Here is a 23,067-nt window from a genome sequence, read left to right as displayed (position 1 = left end):
AGTATTAGCATTCATCCTCTGATCAAGTTTCTACCTGACCATATCTGCTGTCGTCCACACTTCCATTGCCTTATATGGCATTAACTGCACTGTTCCAATAAATCAATGAATTTGTAAGAGAAAAGAGATTCCTTTCCTTGCATGTGTGTAATTGCAGCACTGCACACAGAAATGTGCAGCATCACAGACCTTTTGTTTTGTGATTAGTAGAAGTTTCAGGTACAAAACACGTATTACTTTGGTTGCTGATATGGTTGGGAATAAGAAAGTAATAAACTCCATACATTTTACAGTTTTAGAGAGTTCTGTCATAGCTTCTTGTCCTCAATAAATACTTACAATTATTTTTCTCTAGATTTACTATTTGACCCCATACAAGAGAAAAAAACCCAAACTTTCCTTTCTTTTCCACAGTTAACCATTTCCATAATCAACATATATCCAAAATTAAAACTCAGTTATTAATACTGAAAATTCTTTACTCATAAGAAGCCAAGCAGAAGATGAGAAGAAAGTGTTTTTACCTCCTCTGTGTATGTCAGGGGCAATTGTGGGTGCCATCATGTTGGTGTCCATTGGCTGGGAGGTATCGTGTGTCATCTGATCTTCTGGAGGCAGGTAAGCAGGAGGGGGAGTATCGGCTAAATATAGAAAAGGCAGAGACAGACTTTAAAGTATATATACATACCCACAGACGCAGTTTTAGCCTGGAAATGCTTCCAGCCTGACTCAGTTATAAACTTCCACCCACCAGATAGCTAAGAAAGCAATCATAGACCTTGAATCAGGAAAGCAAAGAATTACTGGGCATATTAAGCACAACTGCAATAAAAACACACCACTCCTCCCTGCAACAAGCCACAAAAGAATGCTCTGCTGTGTTTCCAGCCCATGGTTTTTGCAGGTTGAAATACAGACTTTAAGGCCCACAGAGAGCTCAGGACCAGGCCAGAAGTAGGTAACAAATATGGTCATGTGAGCAGAAGAGAACTGGGGTTTGCTCTTTTTTTAGGTGTGTTTTCCAAAAGTCAGCCTCTTTCCCTATTACTGCAAGACAGACAACTGCCCAGAGCTGAGCATCAAGGACATCAGGATCTTGACCTCTTCTCCAATTTGATTTCTTCACTGCAGCTGCTGACTTGTCTTTACAGGCATGTGGATAGAACAGACCCTCGAAGATCAAGTGAACTCCACATGTCAGTGTTCAGGATGACCTTGTCAGAGAAGCTTTTATCTCTGCTGGAAGAGCCCCAACCATATGGGGGGGATGGAAGACAGTTGGGCTTGCAGCAGCTTTTCATATTTTCTCAGAAAATCCAACACAAACTCTTTCCTTCCCTCCTGCCTCTCAAATTTAGTGGTCTTCACTCAGAAGAGAAAAATTTTAAAGAGAAACAACTATCAGCAGCAGATATCTATTGATGTTAGCTGCACAATAAGAGACAACAATTTTCTCAAGTCTGCCACTTTGTTTACACACATCCTCCCTCAGAACATGCAAACAGAACATCAGTGAGTGTTTGTATGGAGTCCTGCTCCTAGTATTTAGGTCATGAAAACTGCCACAGGCTGCTTGTGCAGTATTTTATCCATCCACATGTGAAGACCAAAAAAAAGCCAGCTTCACAGGATGCTCTACAGATATCAGTCAACAAAGGAAGGTTGTTACTTCAACTTTAGGAAGTAGAACAGCCTGGGGACTTCTTTTCAGGACCTTAAGGAACTGTTTTGCAGTTAAAGTATATTTTTCCTTGAAATTCCATCACCATTGCAGACATTTTATTAAGCAGCAACAGCATGACTGAGAAACATCTTTCTTCCACAGAAGCAAAGCCTTGTGCTGAACTGGTGATCTCCTCCCTAAGCAAGGATGATCTGTAACATTACACTTCTTGTGCATAAACACAGTCCTTTGTGGGCTGAACTGTTGAAGTGGTCTCTCAAAAGATTCTAAATCCCTCCAGAAGAGTTTTAGTGTAGCATTTTAACTGTGTTTGGAAGAGGCACACTATTAAACCCCTCAATATTCATAGACTCATAGAATCATTTTGTTGGAAAAGACCTTTAAGATCAAGTCTAACCATTCTCTAACTCTACCAAGTCGGGTGCTAAGCCGTGTCCCTCAGCACCACATCTCTGCATCTTTCAAACATGTTATTACTAGACAAAGTGATGACTTAGTCTTTATTGCCTCCAATCTCCCATCTTGCCATTGAACACAAGGGTTGTCTTATAATTTGGGATTATTAAGCAAAAAAAAATCATGGTATTAGTGATGTCCAACCACCGTTTCCCTTTTGACAAGGAACCAAAGTTGACTGTACCTGGCATCTGGAAAGGACTTCCCGGGTCTGAGCTGGCTGGAGAATGTGGGTAGGTGCTACTGCTGCTTCCAGGTGAGTTTGGGTAGCTGCTGTTGGGCGAGTGGGGGAAGGGGTGGCTGTTGGGCTGCTGGAAAGAGTCCGGGAAGGTAGCGTTGTGTGGCATGTGTGGCTCGTTCTGTCCCAGGTTGCGGAACTGGGCCAAGAGGCTGTGCTGAGGGTTGTACTCGCTGTGCCTTGGAACCAGCACCGGAGGAAGGACTGGAAAGGGAAAAAGAGGGAAAAGCCACAGGGTTAGAAACTCCGTTCTGAAGGACTAAGCTATGCAGGGAAAGAAACCCAAACAACAGATTCTTCCTCCCCTACGGCACATTCACATCTGTTATAACCAAGGCAGGCAAACCTAGGAGCACATGTCTAAGCAAGAACTCCTTTCCTTGTATCCGGTTACTGCACAGCTCGGATTCACAGGGATCATGCTAGCTACCTGGTTTGCCAAATGCTTGTTTTCACAGAGAGCTGGTGAAGAAGAGCCAAGCACAAACCACAGCTCTGTGTTCCAGTTTGATTCGCACAAAGAAATGCTGGGAAGCAAGCGCCTCGCAGTGCTGACAGGCAGTTCATCTTGCTGCTCTTGGGATCCTGCTAATCACCTAATGGCCAGCAACCCAAAACCTTGCTAATAAGGACAGATTTTTTTCATTATTTTTTTTTCTGAAGACAATACTAATAAGGCCTTGAACTCAGTCTGGTCCCAACAGCTGCAATTTTATTTTTAACCTGGACTACGTTCTTACAAGTTAGCATTCAAACACTTATTAACTCTTCAAGTTAGTTCACAAAGTGTGCAATTTAAACAAAGTTATGGAGTTCAAAAAAACCAACTGAACAGTAAGTGATCTCCAACTGTATGCCGCTATGGGATCAGAGGAACACACATCAGTAACTACCAGTCTCCCTATACTCCCAAGGCCTTCTCACCAGCAGAGAAACAAAGGTCTCTTTTCAACCGGTAATATGAACATGATACCAGATACACTAAGATAAAAGAATCAGCTCTTCTTCCAGCACCTCAGCGTCTAGCTCTGAACACCCTCACAGCAAAGTCCACACTACTCAAAGTATTAAAAGACAGTTTTGTTATAGATTGAGATTTTTGGGTGATGGGAGGAAGAGGAGAGCTACGGGCACGCAAGAGGGGGAGAGCAACGGGCACGCAAGAGGGGGAGAGCAACGGGCACGCAAGAGGGGGATCCACACACAAAGTTGTGGAAGTGAAATGAAAGTTATTTCTCTCCACATCTGCCCTTCTTCAGCATGTCTGTTTCCTAGGTCCACAGCTGAGCAGGACTGGAAGGAACCTGCTGGGCTAGCTTGCCTTCAAGGGAGGGTGCTGAAAAACAACCAAAACTTATTGAAAACAAACCAAGCTACCATCCCCTTTCCCTGAGATTCCTGCCATGCTCCCAACACCTGAAGAGGAACAGGAGCATGTGTACACAACAAGCCTATATAGACACAACTACTACTCAGATTAAGAAAGGTGTTTTGGAGACAGCTGCTTCACCAAAAGGCTGAATTACAAACTACATGAAAAGAAAAACCAGCAACCCATGTTCTTGCCAAGACAAACAGGTTCTTCCAAGACACTGGGGCATCTTTACTCTTCCAGCACTTTGCTTATACAGAAGCATTCAGATAGTTACATGAGCATCCTGGAGGCTGGGAGTACCGGGACACAGCTTGACACATAGCCCAGGCTTGAGCTCCATGTGTAGAACAGATAAAAAAGGATATCACAGAGAACTCACTCTCTATTCTCAAGCAAGTCACAAATATCTAAAACAAAAAAATCCAAACCAAAACAAAAGAGCAGGTTTCATTTGCCTTTTATTTTTGGCATATGCCTAGGAAAGAAATTAAAGTACATATTTTTTGCCTGTTAATGGCATTTATGCACGGAAAGTTTGATCCCAGAAGTCTTTATGGAACACATACTGAAAACCAAACAACCCATCACTAGTGAAACTAAAGCTGCTCATCAGAGTTGGAAGCAGGCTTTAGAGACCTGATGTCTCATTTTTGTAGAGCACCCTAAGATTCCAACAGATCTCAAATAAGGCAGATGTCACCCTTGCTCAGATGTGAAAATTGTAACCAACTTCACTTTACAAGGGAACGTGAGAAGTTCCTAACAATGGCATTTGCTGAAACAAACCCAAAGTTCTCAATTGCAAAGCACCCCAGAAAAGGTGCATCCCCCTCAGCTGTGTAGGTCATCCCCTGCCTCTAACAAGACCATTGTCACACAGCACTGGGAAAAAAAACATTACAAAAATAAATTAAGATTCAAGCAGACATCACAGAACCTCTCATTCACAAGACAGCAAACATCAAACTCAATCCCTGAGTGTTAGAATCTCTCAGAAGTAAGCTTGTGCTATTAAAACTAGCAGTCCATTTGCAGTGAGGTCAAGCACGGTTTGTCACAGTCAAGATTCACTGGGCTAATAAATTACCAGTGAAAAAGCAACAATGAGATCATGTGTTAAAAGGTATTTTCCCTTTCCTGTCTTTATGAGTCTTCCTTACTTTCCCAAACAGTAAAAACACAGCTTCCCTATCTCTTCCTTTCCTATGGATGAAGGTCAAACCATTAACTTTTCTGAAGTTAATTTGTGCAGAAAGTACATCACCTACCTTTCCCACCCCCTACCTCACATTAAACAATGACACATGTGACATCAGAGGAAGCCACACAATTTATAGCATTTTAAAATAGCAGGAGAACAGGATATTTTCTGTATGTCTTCTGTAATTACAATAAAGCAGTGCCAGATTTTCCCAAGGTACATACACATTTTCTCCTGCTGGGCAGAACCACTGGTGAGGTTCAGAAGGACCCAAAAAAAGAGCAAGTCTCCTCTTCCCATCTCTCCCTCACGCAAAGATAAACTTTTTGCCTGTTTATTTCAGCCTCAAATGACTACATGCCAACATTTTTTAAAAAATAAACATGGGAAAGGGTAAGGGGGGAGGAAAAAATACAACCAGCATTGATACAGCACAACTGGCCTCAAAAATATCACTGCAGAATTTACTTTGAATGCTGTCCCAAATTCACATTCTCCCTGCATACAGACGCCCTTAAATGAGGAAGAAAAGCTCTGAAAGGCCTCATCAGTGGTACACAGACTACAGCACTCCAATTAGTCCAGCTCCAAGGCAGTCACTCTCTGCTCTAACCTGATCTTGCTGCAGTTCAGGGGATGTTTTGCAGGCTAGCTGCTCCTACCATAGTCACAGAGGAGTTAATCTGAATGCTGTTCACTCAGGAGTGAAAACATAAGCAGGGACTGGGCCCTTTGCAAGTGTGAAAGGATGCAGGATTTCAAAAACCTAAAAAGGGAGATGCATCTCCTTCTTGTTCCCCTCGCCCCTGTGCAAGGCACTGAGCTTCTGGTGAGGTTGCAGACCTCAACCATATGGAATAACAAATTACTGAAGCTCAGTACAGCAGGGGAGGAGGCTGACCTCTGCTGCAGCTGCCAGCTCCAGGAAGAGGTATAATTGAAGAGGAGAAAGCATGAGGGAGTTGTTCTGTGCTAAGCCAGCACACCTGTTGCTATAAAATAATGAAGTAGCACACAGCTTTGCTGGGCAGATCTCCACAGGACACTGCTCCAACAGTTTGCAGGCAGAATTTCTTTCCTCTTTACCTTCTTCAGCAGAAGGGATCACAGATACAAGAGAAAGAAAAGTTGTGGGTTTTAATAAAAATATTGTAATTGTTTTGTTCAGCAGAGATGCTGCATTTAAAGGAAAAGCACACTCTTCAGCAGCTAAGACAACAGCATAGCAAGATTTGCAAATTCAAACTCATTAAAACAACTAAACCCAGTCAATGGCCTGGATCCAGAAGTCATCCCACATCTTGATTTCTGTACTTTCTCAAGCACCAGATTAAAAGATTTACAGGCTACACCATGGCTAAATTCCGCTCCAGGATTTTGTGTCAGTGTGGATCTGGAGTTGAAAGCACATGACTGCTACTAGTAATAGTTGAAGAGGAAGAAAAACCACCTGGAAGCCAGGCTGGGGATGGCTGTAGGACTGTAGTTAGGCACAGATCCTGTTATCTGTCAAGCCAGTCTGGGAATTGGGTTGCTTGTTTTTACCATGCAAATAATAGCCAGAGTATGCCTGCACCAAACAAGTGGGGATGTATTAAAGAAATTACAGCTACAGGGCAAGTTCACCCACAGGGCCATTTCATCCCAGAGCCAAGAATGCCAAAAATAAAGAAGAGAGACCAAAGACAGATAAATGTCCCAACTGACTACACTGTGAAATAAATGCTTTTATGAAAAGGTAATGGTGGCCTTTGAAGAAAGCTACTGAAGAAGGCTCTGTGTACCTCCAGCATGTCACCCTGCTCTTCAGAAAACTAGCAGGTGTGCTATCCTGGAATAAATATTTTCTTGGGTTTCTCTTTTTTGTGTTCTGTTCTCACATTCCAGAGATAATGAGTTTAGGAAACACAGAATGCCTCCCACATTCAGTGTTAAGAACAAAAAGCAAAACCAAACACAGTAAGAACAAAACCAACCAACCAAAAAAAAAAAAACCCAAACAAGTAAAAACCAAACCAAAACAACAACAAAAACACAAACAAAACAACAACAAAGAACAGCTCCCCATGCTCCCCCCCCCAAAAAAACAACCCAACAACCAACCAAAACCTAATCCAAGCCAAAGGGCCTGCTGTGCTTGCAATAAAGCATATTTTCTATCCAGATGAGTTTCAGTGATCTTAGATGACAAGCCCAGGTGACAGTCAGTTTCCCCCCAGGGCTCATTTCTTCCCTCCCCCTTTGCATGTCAAATGAGTATTTGGGTAGATCTCTCTCTCTCTCCATGGCTGGAAATGGAAAGGCCAAATAATGAAATACAAGGGGCCATAAATAAGCAAGCAGACTCGGCTCATCCTTCCTTGCCAATGTAGAGTCTTCTGTGAGCTTTATCAACTAAAAATAAAAGTATGATGAGCAATTGCTGCTGCACTTTCTGCTCATGAAAATTGTGATGACTTTGTGGCCCTGTGTTCTGTAGAAGGGTCTGTACAGACCTGTACCACAACAGGGCCCTCAGCCCTAATGAAGGCCCAAGGGCACTATCATTAGACGGTGCACTTTAATTGCCAAGCATCATACAGCTGTATTTTCATATGAATTTATGCAAAGCCACTCATGGTTTACTAAAAAAACAGAACTGCCAGTCGGGAAGGAGGGAAATCCTCACACAACAGTTTGTGCTATCTGGCAATGGGTGCAAAAACACGGGGCAGGGGGAGGAACTTGTGGCTTGCACTCCACACTCGAGACAGAAAGTCCTGCAAAGACAGGGCTGTAGAAAAACCCAACAAAACAACACACCGAAACTTGGGAATAAAAACAAAACATCAAAAAAACCACCCAAAACACACTGGCAGTGTTAAACTAACAAATTTCAACCCTCCCAAAGGCTCCTAGCTTAATTTCCTGCCTTTGAGGCCACAGCAGCCGAAGTTGCCTGTGGCATCCTGGTGAGCAGACCAGTCCCATGGTGGGAACGGAGCAGGTATGCTCAGCTGAACACGCTTAGCTTTGCTTGCTGTCTGCAGCATCAGAGTCACTAAAGCATGCTGACTGAAAGGGCTTGCCAAGATCTGGTAAACAATAAAACACTGAGCAGAAAGAAAGGTTGTCATGTCATTAGGTTTTTCCCTGTGCCTACAACAAGACCCAGCAAAACTGAATCTTCTTTGACCAGAGAAGTTCTCACATACAAAGGCACTCACATGCCTGTGCTCAGGAGAGAGTTTAGTCTTGGCTAAAAATAAATAATTAAATAAATAAAATTAGTAGTGCTGTGGCAAAAGCAATCCCTGAGGATCCAGGCACTTTGTGTTGTTCCAATACCACCTGGCTTAAGCAAGGCTGTGGTGGCATGGGTGTGCTTTGGCATTGGCTCAAGGCAGAAATGCCAGCCTTGTAGTCTTTTGCTCCAAACCTGTGCTCTAGTCATTGCAAGTGAAAAGGCTCAATAATAGCTATTCAGCAGCCTGTTTGGGGTGACAGACAGACAGACATGCCAGACTTTCTATTCCAGGAGAAAGCTGAAAGCTGTTTTCTTTTCTCTACTCAGTTTTATTTTGCAGTTTCAGCAGACCCCACAGGTTGAATTGTCACTTTATGTAGTTAAAACTTCCAGCTTGCCTTCCTCCCTTTACTTTTACAACAGACATCTGCTCTAAATGCATTGGGCAAGCAATAGGAGTGCATTTCCTGCATGACAATGTTCAGATAACACTAGATTTTATTTGGGAATGCTCTGATAAGCTAACATTTTGATTAAACTGACATTTGCCAAGGCAAATTTCTGAATATAGTACTAATTGTATGCATATTAGGGAAGGACTTCTTGTAAGTGGATTTGGGGGACAGAAGCAGTCCTGATACAGGAGGAAGTTACAGTGTGATATGTATATAAGCTCAGACAGTTACACAGACCAGAGTTCAAATTACCTGCCTGAAAGTCACAGTCACCATCCTACTGAGAAGGTTAAAACCTGGGGAAGAGGTCTGGTCCTTTAAGTCAGAAGACATGCCCCAATCTGGTTAATTTTAAAGGAAAAAGAAGGCAAGAGGAAAAGAGAAATGGGGGAAAAAAAAGAATGAAAGAAAAAAAAGGAACCCAACATATCCTTCTTCACAGCTTCTATCCCTTTACTGCAGCCCATCTTCTGACATGTGGTGAGGTTAGACAAAGCAAATCCTGCTGTTAGACCATTCCCTCCTCTCTGTCTCCCCATTTCAATTACTCTCCCTCAGGTTGGTTCTGGTAGGAGATTTTAGAACCAGATTCTGCCAAACTGTAAAAAAGAAAGTTTTAAACCACTTGCCAAAAAAATCCCCAGTCACTTGCTATTTTGGGGAACCATCCTAAAACTGTGCCCACCTGTTACAGCAAGCTATTTTTAAAGTTACACCCAGCTGCAGCATTAGGCAGGGAGGCAGCAAAGCTTCCCAGCGATGGCACTCTGTTCCCTCAGCCCCAGCCTGCAGAGGTGCAGAATCCCTGCTATGGGAACAACGTGGCAACAAGGATTTTTCTAACTTGGTTCTACAGATTAACTCCCAAAGTCTGCACTGGTTTTCCCCTCCCTTACATTCCCCTGCAGCAGCTTCTCTTCTGCCTTCACTCCCCCAGTCCCTCTCCCCTTCTTCCCAGTCCAGTGCTGCTGGTGTTACCCTGTGCCATGCCTAGAGCTGTGGGAGTTGTGCTGGCAGCTGCTTCACTGGGCTCCTTCCAGCTTGGACCACCCAATCTCTTCCATCTCTCCAGAAACCCCATTTTCCTAGGTGCTGGGAGCCACCAAACAAACCTTGAGACCCACAAAGCCCAGCCAGACAAGCTCACAGTCCAGAAGGACTCAATGCTTGCTGACAACTTTTCTCTCCTGGCTCCAAAGTGTTATCTGGACAGACTGGTGGCACTGCCAATCTGTCAGTCCCAAGAGCTGTGTCTGAACCCTGCTGCTGGCCACCAGCAGCATTAGTGATCTGACAGGAGACCTGTCACGACAGGCTGTGTCAGGTTGGAGGTGCAGGGAGAGGACATCATGGTGGGCTTTAAAAGATCACCCTCTCAATTTACCCCATCTAGAAACAGTTTAGGAATAGTGGTTTGATATATAGTGATCCTAAGCTGGATCAGGGATGTTTGACAGGCTGAGAGAGTTGCAGTTCAGCCTGGAGAAGAGAGGACGCTGGAGAGACCTTATAGCTGCCTTCCAGCACCTGAAGGAGGCCTACAGAAAAGCTGGGGAGTGACTGTTTAGAAGGGCCTGAGCAACAAGACAAGAGGTGGTGCTTTAAAACTAGAGCAGGGTAGATTTAGATTGGACATTAGGAAAAAGTTCTTTACTGTGAGGGTGATGGAACACTGGAACAGGCTGCCCAGGGAGGTGGTGGAGGCCCCATCCCTGGAGTCAGCCAAGGTCAAGCTTGATGGGACTCTGGAGCAAGCTGGTCTAGTTGGGGATGTCCCTACTTACCGCTGTGGGGTTGGACTAGATGAGCTCTAGAGGCCCCTTCCAACTCAAAGCATTCTGTGATTCTATGGACTGACCCAGTCCATTTTTGTGTAAAGCACCTCAAGGCAACGAGCACTCCCAAGCACGACCAGGCCAACATCCACAACCAAACACCTGTGTGGCTTTAAATGACATTTAAAAGTGCCTTTAAACAACATTTAAAAGCTTCCTTAAACATGCCTCATTTTAATTTCACTGAGGACCAGCAGAATATATAGCAGTGCAGTGCTATACAGGGGAGCATTCAGGGAGCATTGGACTTACTTTCAGGACCACATGAGTCTAAACCTGCCTTCCCCAGGATTTCCACCATTCCAAGTTTCCTTCTGCACCCCTGGTGTCTGCAGTAGGCACGCACCCTTACAGAGACTCACTTAGAGCAAACAACAGAGGAGATCAAAGACAAATATGAAAACAATCAGGTTGAAGTCACAGGCAAGGAGTCCACGCTGGGGGCAAAACCAGCATGATGCACCTCCTCGCCTCAGAGCCTGGGGACCTGGCTCGTTCTTGTGGCAAAAGCAGGTGTACGTTCAGGTAAAATGGTTCTTGCCAAAACCAACCTTGCTGAGGCTGACACTCACTCTGAATTGGGGGTTGTACTGGAAAGGAACATCACAATCTTTAGGGAGAATTGATAAATTAACCATTCTGACAGTTTCATTTGTCTGCAGCCTGAAAAAGCAAGCATTGCTCGTTCCCCAATTTGAGGAGAGCACAGGCACCATCAGCTTAAAACCCCTTGATGCAGAGCACACTGCAGCCAGCTCTCCAAAGAAGAGAAGCTTAACAGTGGAAAATTATCCAGCCTTTTCTATCTATGCTTTCTTGGCAACAGCAAAAACCTGAAGCAGTGTAGCTGTTTTCTGCAAGTAAGATCTGAACTTTAGAAAAAGGAATCTTTTTCCCATAAGTTTTGGATGACATCTTTCACATGATCCCATAACTGAGGACAGAGGCTGGATTTCCACAGGAACTAATGGAATAAAAGAAGGGAAGGAAATATCTCAGAAGGAATTTCCAAATGTCATTTCACACATTCTCTAGCAAAGCTGAGAAGTCCATTTGTGGCATTTTCAGAAAGTATGAAGAACACTGTGTTCGCTTTTTCCTCACAGCCTCTATGCATGTGCTGCACTTAGTTATTTCTCAAGTCTTGATCATACTTAAGGATGGAGCCACAACAGATATGAGCCTGATTTTCAGACATCTCCAAGTCAAAAAAAAAAACAAAACTGAAGAGAAAAAGCAGATTCAGTGAAGTGAGGACATCAGTTCAGCTGAGCATGCCCATTTTTAAAAGGCATCCAATTCAGATTCTGCCCTTCTTAATTAAAAGCTTTGCTTTGTCTTGCCAAGGGAGAAATTTGACAGCCATTAACTACCCGGCACCAGAAATAATTATGCACACAACAGACATACAAAACAGCAGCAGTGAGCTTCTGTAACTTCTCAAGGAGGTATTTTTTTCCCTGGCAGTCAAGTACAAGGTTATAATTCCCATCCCCAGCAACAAAACAACCTCTACTCTCTCCTCTCATTTCCCACCACCTCCACTCCTCCCCACACATCATCCATAGGGCTGTGTTGGTACAGATGTTCCTGCAGCCACGCTGTGAGCCCCAGCACTGCTCTGATCAGCCTGGAAGATAAGGCAGCAGGAGGGGAAAAAGGGACTGTGATCAGGTTCAGCAGGAGGCCACACAAACAGCTGTGCTGGCACAAGGCAGTGAGCAGGAGCTGTTTGTGCACCCAGCCAAGCACTGGGTCTCCCACACCTGGGGGACAGCTTGCTGATCCAGTGTCACACTGTCACAGAAAGGTCACCCTCCCTCACTTCTGCCCCATGCTCCCCTGCTGCCATGCCCCTAGTCTGACTCAACAGGGAGTGAGCTGAGGGCACTAAGTTTAGACATAGTTGTGTGTCTGTTCAGGCCTCTTGAAGGACAACACAGGACCAGATAGGCATTAGGCCTGGGCACTGCTGCTCCATCAGGCAGGGCACCAATATGGTACCCCCATGTCACACCCACACATCTGCCAGATGCCACCTTCTCCTCTTTGCACGTGGGTAGCAGCCCTACCTGTGCTCAGGGACACTTGGGAGGCTGCCTGTTTGAGACTTGCTGATGGTTTTCTGCCTCCTCTTGATCGTTTACAACCACTTCCTATCTAGCCTGGCTAACAGAAAAGTCTTGTTTGGATTCAGGTGCAGTTTGTACCTTGAGACCACCACATGACAGTGTCCCATGTTTTCCAAGCTTATCCTCTCAAGCTAAACAGCAATGATGGAATAAGGTATCAAGGTAGAAAATCCATGGCACTGTGAAAACCAAGCATCCACAGCTCCCATTTTCTAACACAAAGCATTACCTTGTCTTATATATTTGAAGATTTATTGCTAATCCATTCCTCAACACTGAAGCAAATCACCTCCCAACCAGCAGAAGAGTGAATGTAGAAATGCTATCCCATGCATTCACCCCAAAATTCAGTCTGCATAAAGCAGTTAAATACAGATCATGCTGCCAAGCAGAGCCAGTATTTCATGATGTACCTTGCACATAAAACATGCATCACACACAACCTGAGCTTCCAATTTTGTTTAGTCAAGAAAAAGCACGTTTCTAACCCTCCTGGCTGCAGTGATAGCCTTGGAAACACAAACCTTGATATCTGCTCAAGTCCAAAGACTGTTGGAAACGGTGACTCATGCATGAATTCCCACTACCCATTAATCTCAAAGCATAAGCACTTATGCAGCAATAATGGTGTTTTAATGTCCTGACAAAAATGGGAAAAGCAGTTAGCAGAATTTAGGAGTGACTGCTAGGAGTCAAAGATAAAGACAACACTTGGAGGACAGCAAGAACAAGGCAGGGATAGGAAAAAAGAAGTCCTAAGCTACAAAGCACAACTCTCCAAGCCAAACAGTTCAGTTACCACCTGTTTCCAAAAGCTCTGTTTTCTCACTCCTCTCTGGGCAATATCCCTCAAAACAAGGGCAGAACTGTGGCTTAACTAAATATAAACCCCTCCTCCTTTCCATACCCAGTCAGAGACCTCAAGTAAAATCACAGTGGGCTCCAATCCCACTCACACACTCCAGAAAGCTGTTAGAAGTTCAAGATGCAATAGTGCACCTCCAGACTTGGTTTTAACAGAGCACCTCAGAGTACTTCCAAATGGTTGGAGCAGCACATAGAGCTTGTCTAAGACTGAATGTGTCTGTCAGCTGTCAAACTGACTACAGCCCCAAAGCTTACAGGGAAACTGTCCAGTTGCCTATTAGGCAATTGACCATGAATCTCTATATTTTCCTGAAGAAAGGTACTCTCTGGACAAGAAGAGAAACATTTTTACTTCTGCCATTCCCAACTCGATTATTGAGATTTTTTCTTCCAGCCAAATTTCTGTAGCTACATGAACATACAGATTTTTATCTTGTCCAAAACCTGCTAAAGAGCCATCCAGAACTGAGGCTTGCAGTTAATAACCTTTTGCTCCGTTTCTCAAATACAAAATTCATAAGATGACTTAACACCCAAACCTTTCCAACCACTTAAACAACTTCACAGCACTCAGCTAAAATGCACATTTTACTTAGAACTCCTTTGAACTTTTGATTCTATTTTTAACTTGCACAGCTCATTGAAGGGACAGGACATTTACAGATGCCTATTTTTAAATATGGTATAAATGGTCCAAATGAGAGCGTTCTCCAACTCACTAATTGTTGCCAAGATTAAAGCAAACTAAGTTAGAACATGTCATTTGACATTACAGTAACAGTGAGAGCCCAACTCTTGCTCAATCTGACAGAAATAGATGGCTTTCAGGAAGCTTAATTTTCAGTATTTTGGAACACTGAATGCAAGCAGCTCCACAGATATGCAGACAAGGACACAACTATCTCACTATCCCACTTCTGCTTAACATGGAATTGTTAAGCATTCATTGCTAGTTTTGGTTGGTTGTTTTTCTTTTTAAGAACTGTTTTCCAGTGCAGAGTTCCTCTGTTCAAATTCTGCTGTATAAGGACAAACTATGGGCATTACCTCTGCCATTTCTTGCTCTCTACAACTACCTTAAGGGGGGTTGTAGACAGGCAGAGGTTGGTCTCTTCTCCCAGGCAACCAGTGCCAGAACAAGAAGATACGACTGTATCAGGCTGCACCAGGGGAGGTTTAGGCTGGAGGTTAGGAGGAAGTTTTACATAGAGTGATTGCCCATTGGAATAGGCTGCCTGAGGAGGTGATGGAGTCACCATCACTGGAGGTGTTCAGGAGGAGACTTGATAGGGTGCTTGGTTGCTTGGTTTAGTTGATTAGGTGGTGTTGGATGATAGGTAGGACACGGTAATCTTGAAGGTCTCTTCCAACCTGGTCTATTCTATTCTATTCTACATGATTTCCAGGTAAACACTAACACACCAAAGGGAAATATTCAACATCCAGCTACTGACTGTGCACTGTAGATCCCAGATGAATGAAATTCCCACCCACAGAAAAACAACCTTGCGACAACTTTTATTTCCACTGCAGCTTTTCAGATGTCCATGCCACTCTGCAGAAGCAGCTTCCCAGTTTATGAAACACCCAGATGGACTTCCCAAATTTAAACCAGTGAAGTCCACCCACGCCTGCAGTGCATTTCTGCAGATGTCCCTGGAAAATCCCACAAGGAGCTGGAGCCTGTGGATGGCCAAGCACATTTCATCTTCGTCCCTGGAAGTATTCCCTGATAATAAAGTTACACAAGTAAAATCACACACAGGTTTAACAAAGAGAGGTTTGGCCTGTGAGGAGGAGACAGAGAGAATGGGCTGCACCTTCAAACAAAAAGAAGTGGGTAACAGGTAAGCAAACTGTGCAAACAGCTGGCAGTAAAACTTCATGTACAGACATTGCTATCAAAGCTTGGAGAGGATTGCATTCTGCTGCCTACAGTCAGTCTTTTCAAAAGGCCAAAAATATGGGAGATCCTACAGACAACATTATCTTCTGGGGCATGAAGAAGCTGCAGTGATAGAAGTGAAATCATAATTTGGAAATAGTAAGAATATCACTACTGCAGTATGTCAAAATGGTTTTCGTGCACAGGATACAGTAACGCTTTGCTTTACCTGGGAGTGCTTCATACAGGCTCACTGATCTGCACCATTCAGTGAAAACAAATGAAAAGAAAAAACAACTGAGGGATTAACTGTGACCAACAAAACCAGGTGATACCAGGCCCAGCAGCCTGAGGCACATGCTAAGACTATGCCTCTGTACAGCAATAAAACATTTACACAAGCGAAGCACTTGCCATGTGAAAGGGAAAACTGCTAATTACTGCTTACACACAGATAAATTGCAAAGGAAGAATCTGACATGTGCAAACAGCCACTTCTGCTTATTTAAGCTGATGAGTCATATGATTAATTGCCATACTTTGCATTGCTCAGATAAGGTGTAAAAGGTACAAACAAGGAAGAACCTACCAGGGCTCTCTACCCGCTTGTAGTGGTAGGGGTTGATGCAAACCTCCTTCTGCTTTGAGCCAAAGGGAAACTCGCAGCACTCCAGCGGTTTCAGTTCATGGTGGCTCTGCAGGTCCGGCCAGCGCCACACTCTGCAGTAGATGACGTGTGGCAGCCCTTTCCGGTGCGAAACCTGGAGCCTGCCGTCCAGGGAACGAGGAATTGTCACGCAGTTGCTGGGCTGACCAGGACAGCTTAATGCCTTTTCCAGCTCCTCCATAGCACCTTTTTTCTTCTTCAGTTTTTTCACTAATGCATCAACAGCTTTCTCTGCCCATTTTTCTTCTTCGTCCCCCTGCTTCCATCCCAACAGCCTCTTGACTGCTGGGCTGGTGAAGGAAAATAAACTTGTCACATTCATGGTGACCCCACTGTGGTGATACCACAGAACCAAGGAAAGACTGTCCTGTTCTTCTACCACCACCAGGGTACAGCAGATTTTGTCAGTAGTCAAAAGCAGCCTGAACTATATAATTGCGGTCCTTTCTCCTTTTCAGTCCTCCAGACCCAGGAATGCAGTGCTGACATCCCCCCTTGACAGATGTGACCTTCTCATTATTCTGAACCCTTCTGGCTGAAAGCCTGCAGGAAAGTATCAGAGGGAGAAAAAGAAAAAAACAAGGATTTTACCTTTTAAATTAACATACAACAGTTATAAACATCCCACAAGAGTGGCATGACCAAAGCCCAAGCAACAATCAAAAACCCAACAACATAGTGTTGACCAAAGGTATGCCTGATGAAGACTCTTAAGCAGCAGGGCTTGCTGTTGAATGCCTCTCCCCAAAACAGTCCTGAATAAACAAGGTGATCACCCTGGAAAATAATGACACAGCACAAACAAAACCCAAAGAGGCTGGAGAGGGGAAGCTGATGGGAAGAGAAGGCAAAGCATAGACGCAGGTAGTAGGACAATTCCTCATCGGTTCAATTCTCTCATTGTATTTATTGTGTGGCCCCAATAATTTTTGTGTCACCCAGCAAGGACAGCAACTGCATTTGCCAGCTTCAAACAATACTTCTGCTCAGTGACCAAGCATAGCCTCAGTTAGTACCATGACAAGCTCAACAGAAAAAGCCACAACACAAGACAACATGGCTAGATTCCCACACATTCTCCTGTATTAGAGACATATTCACATTCAAGGTAGCCTAAAACAGTAGCTCAGATTTCATCTTGCACCATGAAGCAGGAAGAGTGCTCCCCTCTGCCTGTCAGCTGCTGCAGCCTTACCCAGTAAAACATGCCAAGGAACCAGTGCAAGATCACTAGTGCTCTTTGAGAAGTTACTTTAGAGAGCAGCTGGAAACAATATGTCCCCACAGCACTGTGCTATCCACACCCTTCCAAACTGCCAGTGATGCAGCTCAAAAATCATTGCACTAGACTTGTGCTTGCCCTGATCTGAAACAAAACCAGTTCAGCTTCACTTCCAACTTACTTTGAGCAACAAATTAAAGAAAAAAAGAAAATAAAAAGGAACTAGAACATTCTTTGCCCTCACTCATCTCACATGACAAAGAACTCCATCTCCCCATCCCACCTAAAGCCCTCACAGCTCATAAGCGGACTGTGAGGGAAAGATATCATGAACTTCCTTCACTGATAACATCCTGACCCTTTCCATGGCAATGCCTGCCTAATGTACCCAAGGACACATGACAAAGTGAGGAGGTGGAAGTCCTGATAAGAGGATTTAAGATGGCACAATGGTTCTTGAGTTGGGAGACACGGAACAAAGATGAAGAGATGGGTGAAGAGAGGGATGAGCTCCACAAATGATGGAACCCCTGCTGTGAGCAGCAAGGTTCACACTTGCTTAGGCAACAGGCTCTGCAATGGGAGGCAGAAGAGACCCTGCACTGGCAGGGAGGGGAAAAATGAGACAAAGAGCACTAAACAACTGGTTTCCAAACAGCATGAAGACAGGAAATGTATCCTGACTGGATACCAACAGGTTGCAGAGGAAGGGGGAAAGGGAAAAGGATATGAATGTTTTTGTTGTCATCAGAAACACACAACCCCCCCCCCCACCAACCAGCAAGCTACACAGACAGAGGGTGTCAGCACACCCGCCTCAAGACAGCATTCCAGAGTCATACTGAGACTGCAGATCTTAAAAAGTCTAACTGCTGTGCCACGTTTACTCTCATAACTATCATGCACTGCAATGGTTTCACAGGGTACCACTATACTTAAAGTACTTTAAGCTGTAAACCATCCACTCCATTCAAATTAATTTGTCACTAAAACAATCCTCTAATTGGAAAGGTTCAGTTTTATTAAGCTGAATGTATAAACTATATTTATATGAATGATGATTATGGACTAAGACACAGGCCATGTCTGCCTGCACTTCACACAGGTACTTCCCATTACTTTTATGCTAAGAATTGTATTTGAAATAATAATGTCAAGGCAGTGGAAGATTTGCATGAGCCTGGGGCAAATTTATTTTGTTACCTGGGCATGTGTTACACTGTTAAATGAACTGAAACTCCATTACTGCCAGTGACTGTACCCCAGGTATACTTTATCCTTACATGCACCGTGAAGTGCTCTATTAAAATGCTGTGCTAATTTAAGAGCTGTATTTCCAGAGCCCTAGCACATGTGCTTCAAATCTGTAAGTAACAGAGTTATTCTCAACTCTCAGACTCCTGTATCATCTGTATCAATATTCTAAACATATTCTGTCTCAAGCAATATTCTAAAAACCCTTTTTCTGCATCTTTCAAGCAAAAGAGACACATTCCACACACAGAAGTTACCAGTTCCAGTGGTGTATCTCCAAGTAATCAAATCAAGCTTTCTGTTTCATATCCATTCAAATTAAACCAAAAATATTTTAAATACTTGAAGTTCTAATGAGAATAAAAATGCAAAGTCTGCATCTAGATCCAAACTTCTTTCAGCATTGATAATGAATGCAGACATAGTTCCACCTAGGCCTGGCCAATTTCTATCAAGCTACATGAAAACTAAGTGATCAATCTACTTGCTGTGAAAAAGAAAAGAAGTCCTGCCTGTTAAGACTATTTATACCCATGCCTGAAAACACAGCCCTGACATGAGCTGACACAAGCTCTGCAAAGACTAAGGACAACATTCATATGGAGCCTCGAGGAGTCAGCCCAGATGAACAGATTTTCTGGAGCTTTGGATCAAATGCTGCAACAGCACACAAGTCCCACTCCCACAATCATACAATCCAAAACACATTTCACCATCACAATCAAAGGCATTGTCTTAACAGTTGGCATCTCTGTAGCAACAACTGTGGCAAGAAATATGCTGGGAGCAGGAGGAGCAGCATTAGGTACAGTAATGTAGATATGCCTGGAATAACGCAGCTGAGCAGGACCTAGCCAGCCACCAGCCTCCAGCCCAGGCACTCCTCCTGAAGTCCCACGTGCCACCCCCAAAACATCTAAGCACACTCCAGGCCTTGAACAAGCCACAAGATAGAAGGAGAAAAACCCACAGGCTGCTGTACACTACTTACACTAAGCTCCAATACCAGTATTAAGCTAAAAAAAGGGGCAGTGTAGGTGGAGGTTTTGTTTCCAAGAAGCAGAGAGTGTCTGCAGCACTGAGCCCTTGCCAGTACATTCTGTCTCCCTTTCTGCCACTCTTGGTTTTTGCAGTGCATCATTTCCTGTATTACTTTTGCACAAAGTGGTCTTATCAGCTGGAAATGCAAAATAAAGATTAAACCACAAGTCAGCAGATGAGGCAGGCTGCCTCTTTCTTCCCCAACTACACATGCCCATCTGGGAAATTTGGGGTCAGCGCTTCCAGTAGCTGAGTGCCCACCAGCCCTTGAAGAGCATGTGACTTCACAAGGTATGGGTGAAACACAAACCCAGGCCAAGCAACCAGACACTCTCCAAAAGGCAGCCTGGAATCAGCTTAAAGGAAATTGAGTTATTACCCACTTACCAGCAACTCTTTACACATCAAAACCCATGCACTTTTTACTATGCCTTCTGTCTGCTGATGGATGAGCTGGAATCAACAAACTTCTTTTAAATCCCAATATGCTATTTAATTGTCCTCCTTCACTGCTGCTGTTCTCTATGTACTCTTTGGGCTGACACACAACCACACACAGCTTGGGAGAAGCCTATAAAAAAAGTGACCATTATATATCTAGCTGTTCAGCCAGCCTTGTATTTAAACAAATGCATGTAGGCAAAATGCCCAAGAGTGAAGTTCTCTTTTTCAAGCTCTCAAAGAAGAGAGAGTTACTCTGTCAGCCACACTAAGCAGACAGTAAAATATTCAATGAGACTGTTTTCAAATTCCCACAGGAGATCCCATAGGAAACTGTCCCACTTTGCATAAATGACTGTTTTTGGCAGGTGGAGAAAGAGTTAGGACAATTAGATGATCCTCTCCTGGGCTGGGAAGCAAAACAACTGCTAGCCCAAGTTTCAGGCAAACAAGAAGTGGGTCTAACTCTTCAATTAATCTCATGATTTGTATTACAGGTTCAGTGATGCAGGCAAAAAGGATCCTATTTAATATTTTTAATATACACTCAGTACAGTTAGACATAAAAAGGGGCAGGAACCACAGGGAACAGAATCTCCATAATTGTTAATGGAGAGAACTGTCTAGTCTTTGACTACACTTTTAGAATTCAATTTATCTTGTTTTATTCAGAGCACCTCCTCCCAGCATACCCTGCTCACTGAAAAGGTAAAGAAATAACCAACAGAGAGGTTTTAGCTTGTTTCTTTAAAAGTATTTAGTAACTGACTTGCTGTGAAAGTCACATCTTTTCAGTAGCTCATATGTACTCAGTACAGAACTTAGATCTTCTGTTTTAAAACAAAGGAAATAAAAGATCAGATTTTGGCCTAGAAGCCAGGGAGCTGTCACTTTACTCCTGCAAGAACTACTTCCACATATTACTAAAAAGCATGTGGTCTCAGCAGCTGTAATGCTAGAATGTGTTACAACAGATTGTGCACCAACTTCCTCTGGCTCCCTGTTCTTGGAGCAAGCAGCAAAAAGTTTCAATTTCTTTCAGGCAATGTGACTTGTAAAACAAAAAGGCCAGAGTCTTCTGCTGAATCACTCTGGTTTTAATCAAAGAGTTCTTTCTTTGCAGCTCCTTATGAGAGGAGATCAGATCTTGCTCATCTTGGAAGAATGCACGGAAACCTGGTAGAAGCCTCAGTGGCACTGCAATATATGGGCAAAAAGAAAGCAAGTTTCATTTCAAAGTGCTGTGGAACTCATTAGAGAGTTTATACAGAACCTGACTTGGCTTCTCTTCTATTTCTGAAAAAGACAAAGAGAAAGAAAGAAAAAAAAAAATATAACCCTTTTCTGGGTCTTCTTGGAATTGTAGAAAGAATTCAAGACGATGCTTCAATACGTGATGCTGTATGAATTCCTGATACACACCATACTGTGAGAGCAAAGAGCAGCACACTGGGGCTGAAAATACTGAAGGCCTCTTAAAAAAAACCCAAAAACTCAACTCAGAACTAAACATTCAAAAGAAAAAAATACCAACCAAACAGCTGTCAAGAGACACACTGAATTACCAGCCATCACAGTGGGTACTTCATTGTGCCTCTTTGGGGCAGGTTTATCCACTTCACTTGTGTTGCGAGGTATTTACACTCCACAGGTTGTGCCACTAGGCAGAAGGAGCACTGAGGAATGCAGGAGCAGTCAGCATTGTTGGATCACAGACCGAGTCTTGAAGAACTTGGAGTGCTCTAGCACACTAGATCAGGTTGGCTTTGTGAAGCTGGGATATCCACAAAGATGTCACAACTAGTCCAGCTACTAAACTAAGTTGGAAGTCCTTCTCTGGAAGGCCAAAAAGCTGGGTAAAATGGCAGGGTTTTTCCCTTTCATCAAACTCCTGTATAACTCCCTTTTTCCACAAAGACCATTCCCTTTCCTGACTTTTTGAACTGTCTTTAGAAACAGGTGTTGTTTACAACAATAACAAACACACATCTGTGTGGGTGTGTTAATACACACAAAGGCAGGATAACTGAAACCTCTTCCTATATTTAGATCTGTCTGGTCAGCTCTAATTGCATAATTTAATCAAAACCCTCTCCAACGGAAACACATCCATATTCATCACAGGCATCAAAGGAAACATCTTTACAAACTATATCCTTTTACAAACCAGCACATGGTCCCACACCACTTGTCCAATTGTTGAATTCCTCCTTTGGGAAGGGCACGGAATTTTATTTCTTTTTATCAGCTGAAAAAAGCATTTCCCTCCAATTCATCAGCACAGGGCGGGAGGAACTTCCTTCACAGGTGAGCTGGGGAAAATGTACTGACATGTCACTTTCAGGGATGGTTTTTTTTTTTGGCTGTTGTTGTTTTAGAAAAGTTGTTAAAATGTACATTTGCAGCATAAAGGAAAACCTTTAAAAGCAACAAGAAAAATGCTCGGCACCACTCAGGCATCAGGACTTTTGAGTAAAGCTCATAAAAGACAAGATGTGTTTTGTCTTCACAGAACAGCACAGCCTGGCACAGACCACAGGGATTTAGGAAGGGGTTTGTCAGTCCCAGGCAGAGCAGTGCTGCAAGAGGGGATTTTTAAGGAGGGAACCCCACAAAATGCACTCAGGTTATGCCCATCTTAAGAAAACCACTGCTCCTACAAATTATTCGCTTTACCAAGAGCATGCACCAAGACAGTCACATCAGCTGCATTAGACCACTTCTAAAGACTGTGATCCAGACTTCATTTATCAGAGATTAGGTAAAGATGTTAAATTACAGCTCAGTAATGTCTCACCAAAGCAAGAAACAACAAAGAGAGAAAAATTACTTATTCACTAAGGAAAGCATTATTAAGTCAAGCCTCCAAGCAGAATAAACTGATGAAGATTGAAGCAAAAAAGGAATGCTGGTAAAATAATGTTTTTCACAGGTTAGTCCCCCACTCACCATTTATACACTTGAAACAAGAACAGTCTCTTCAGTTTGCCAACACTGAGGACACTTCAATGCATTTCATGAGATGCACACTTTACTTTTTCTAAAAAAAAAGATTCCTCTGGCTTTCCTCTTTCTTGCCTTATTTGCA

The 23,067-nt window shown here is 43.4% G+C and overlaps 1 protein-coding gene across 5 annotated transcripts in view; it reads right to left on the bottom strand.

Annotated features, from left to right (window-relative positions):
• Positions 1-23,067, bottom strand: part of SMAD1 (SMAD family member 1) — a 46,629-nt gene that overhangs the window by 8,941 nt on the left and 14,621 nt on the right. For all 5 annotated transcript variants that reach the window (XM_068154075.1, XM_068154078.1, XM_068154077.1 and 2 more), the window contains exons 2-4: positions 15,944-16,564; positions 2,325-2,582; positions 525-641 (exon numbers count right to left, since the gene is read on the bottom strand). In XM_068154075.1, the coding sequence (XP_068010176.1) occupies positions 525-641; positions 2,325-2,582; positions 15,944-16,343 (775 nt within the window). In that variant the 5' untranslated portion in view covers positions 16,344-16,564. The remainder of the gene's footprint in view (positions 1-524; positions 642-2,324; positions 2,583-15,943; positions 16,565-23,067) is intronic.

This window comes from Melanerpes formicivorus, unplaced genomic scaffold (assembly GCF_026170545.1).
Source record: "Melanerpes formicivorus ecotype bairdi unplaced genomic scaffold, bMelFor1.0.p_v2 SCAF_27, whole genome shotgun sequence".
NCBI classification, from domain to species: domain Eukaryota; kingdom Metazoa; phylum Chordata; class Aves; order Piciformes; family Picidae; genus Melanerpes; species Melanerpes formicivorus.
The sequence above is the reverse complement of the archived record's forward strand: the minus strand, read 5'-3'. Positions and strand labels throughout refer to the sequence as shown.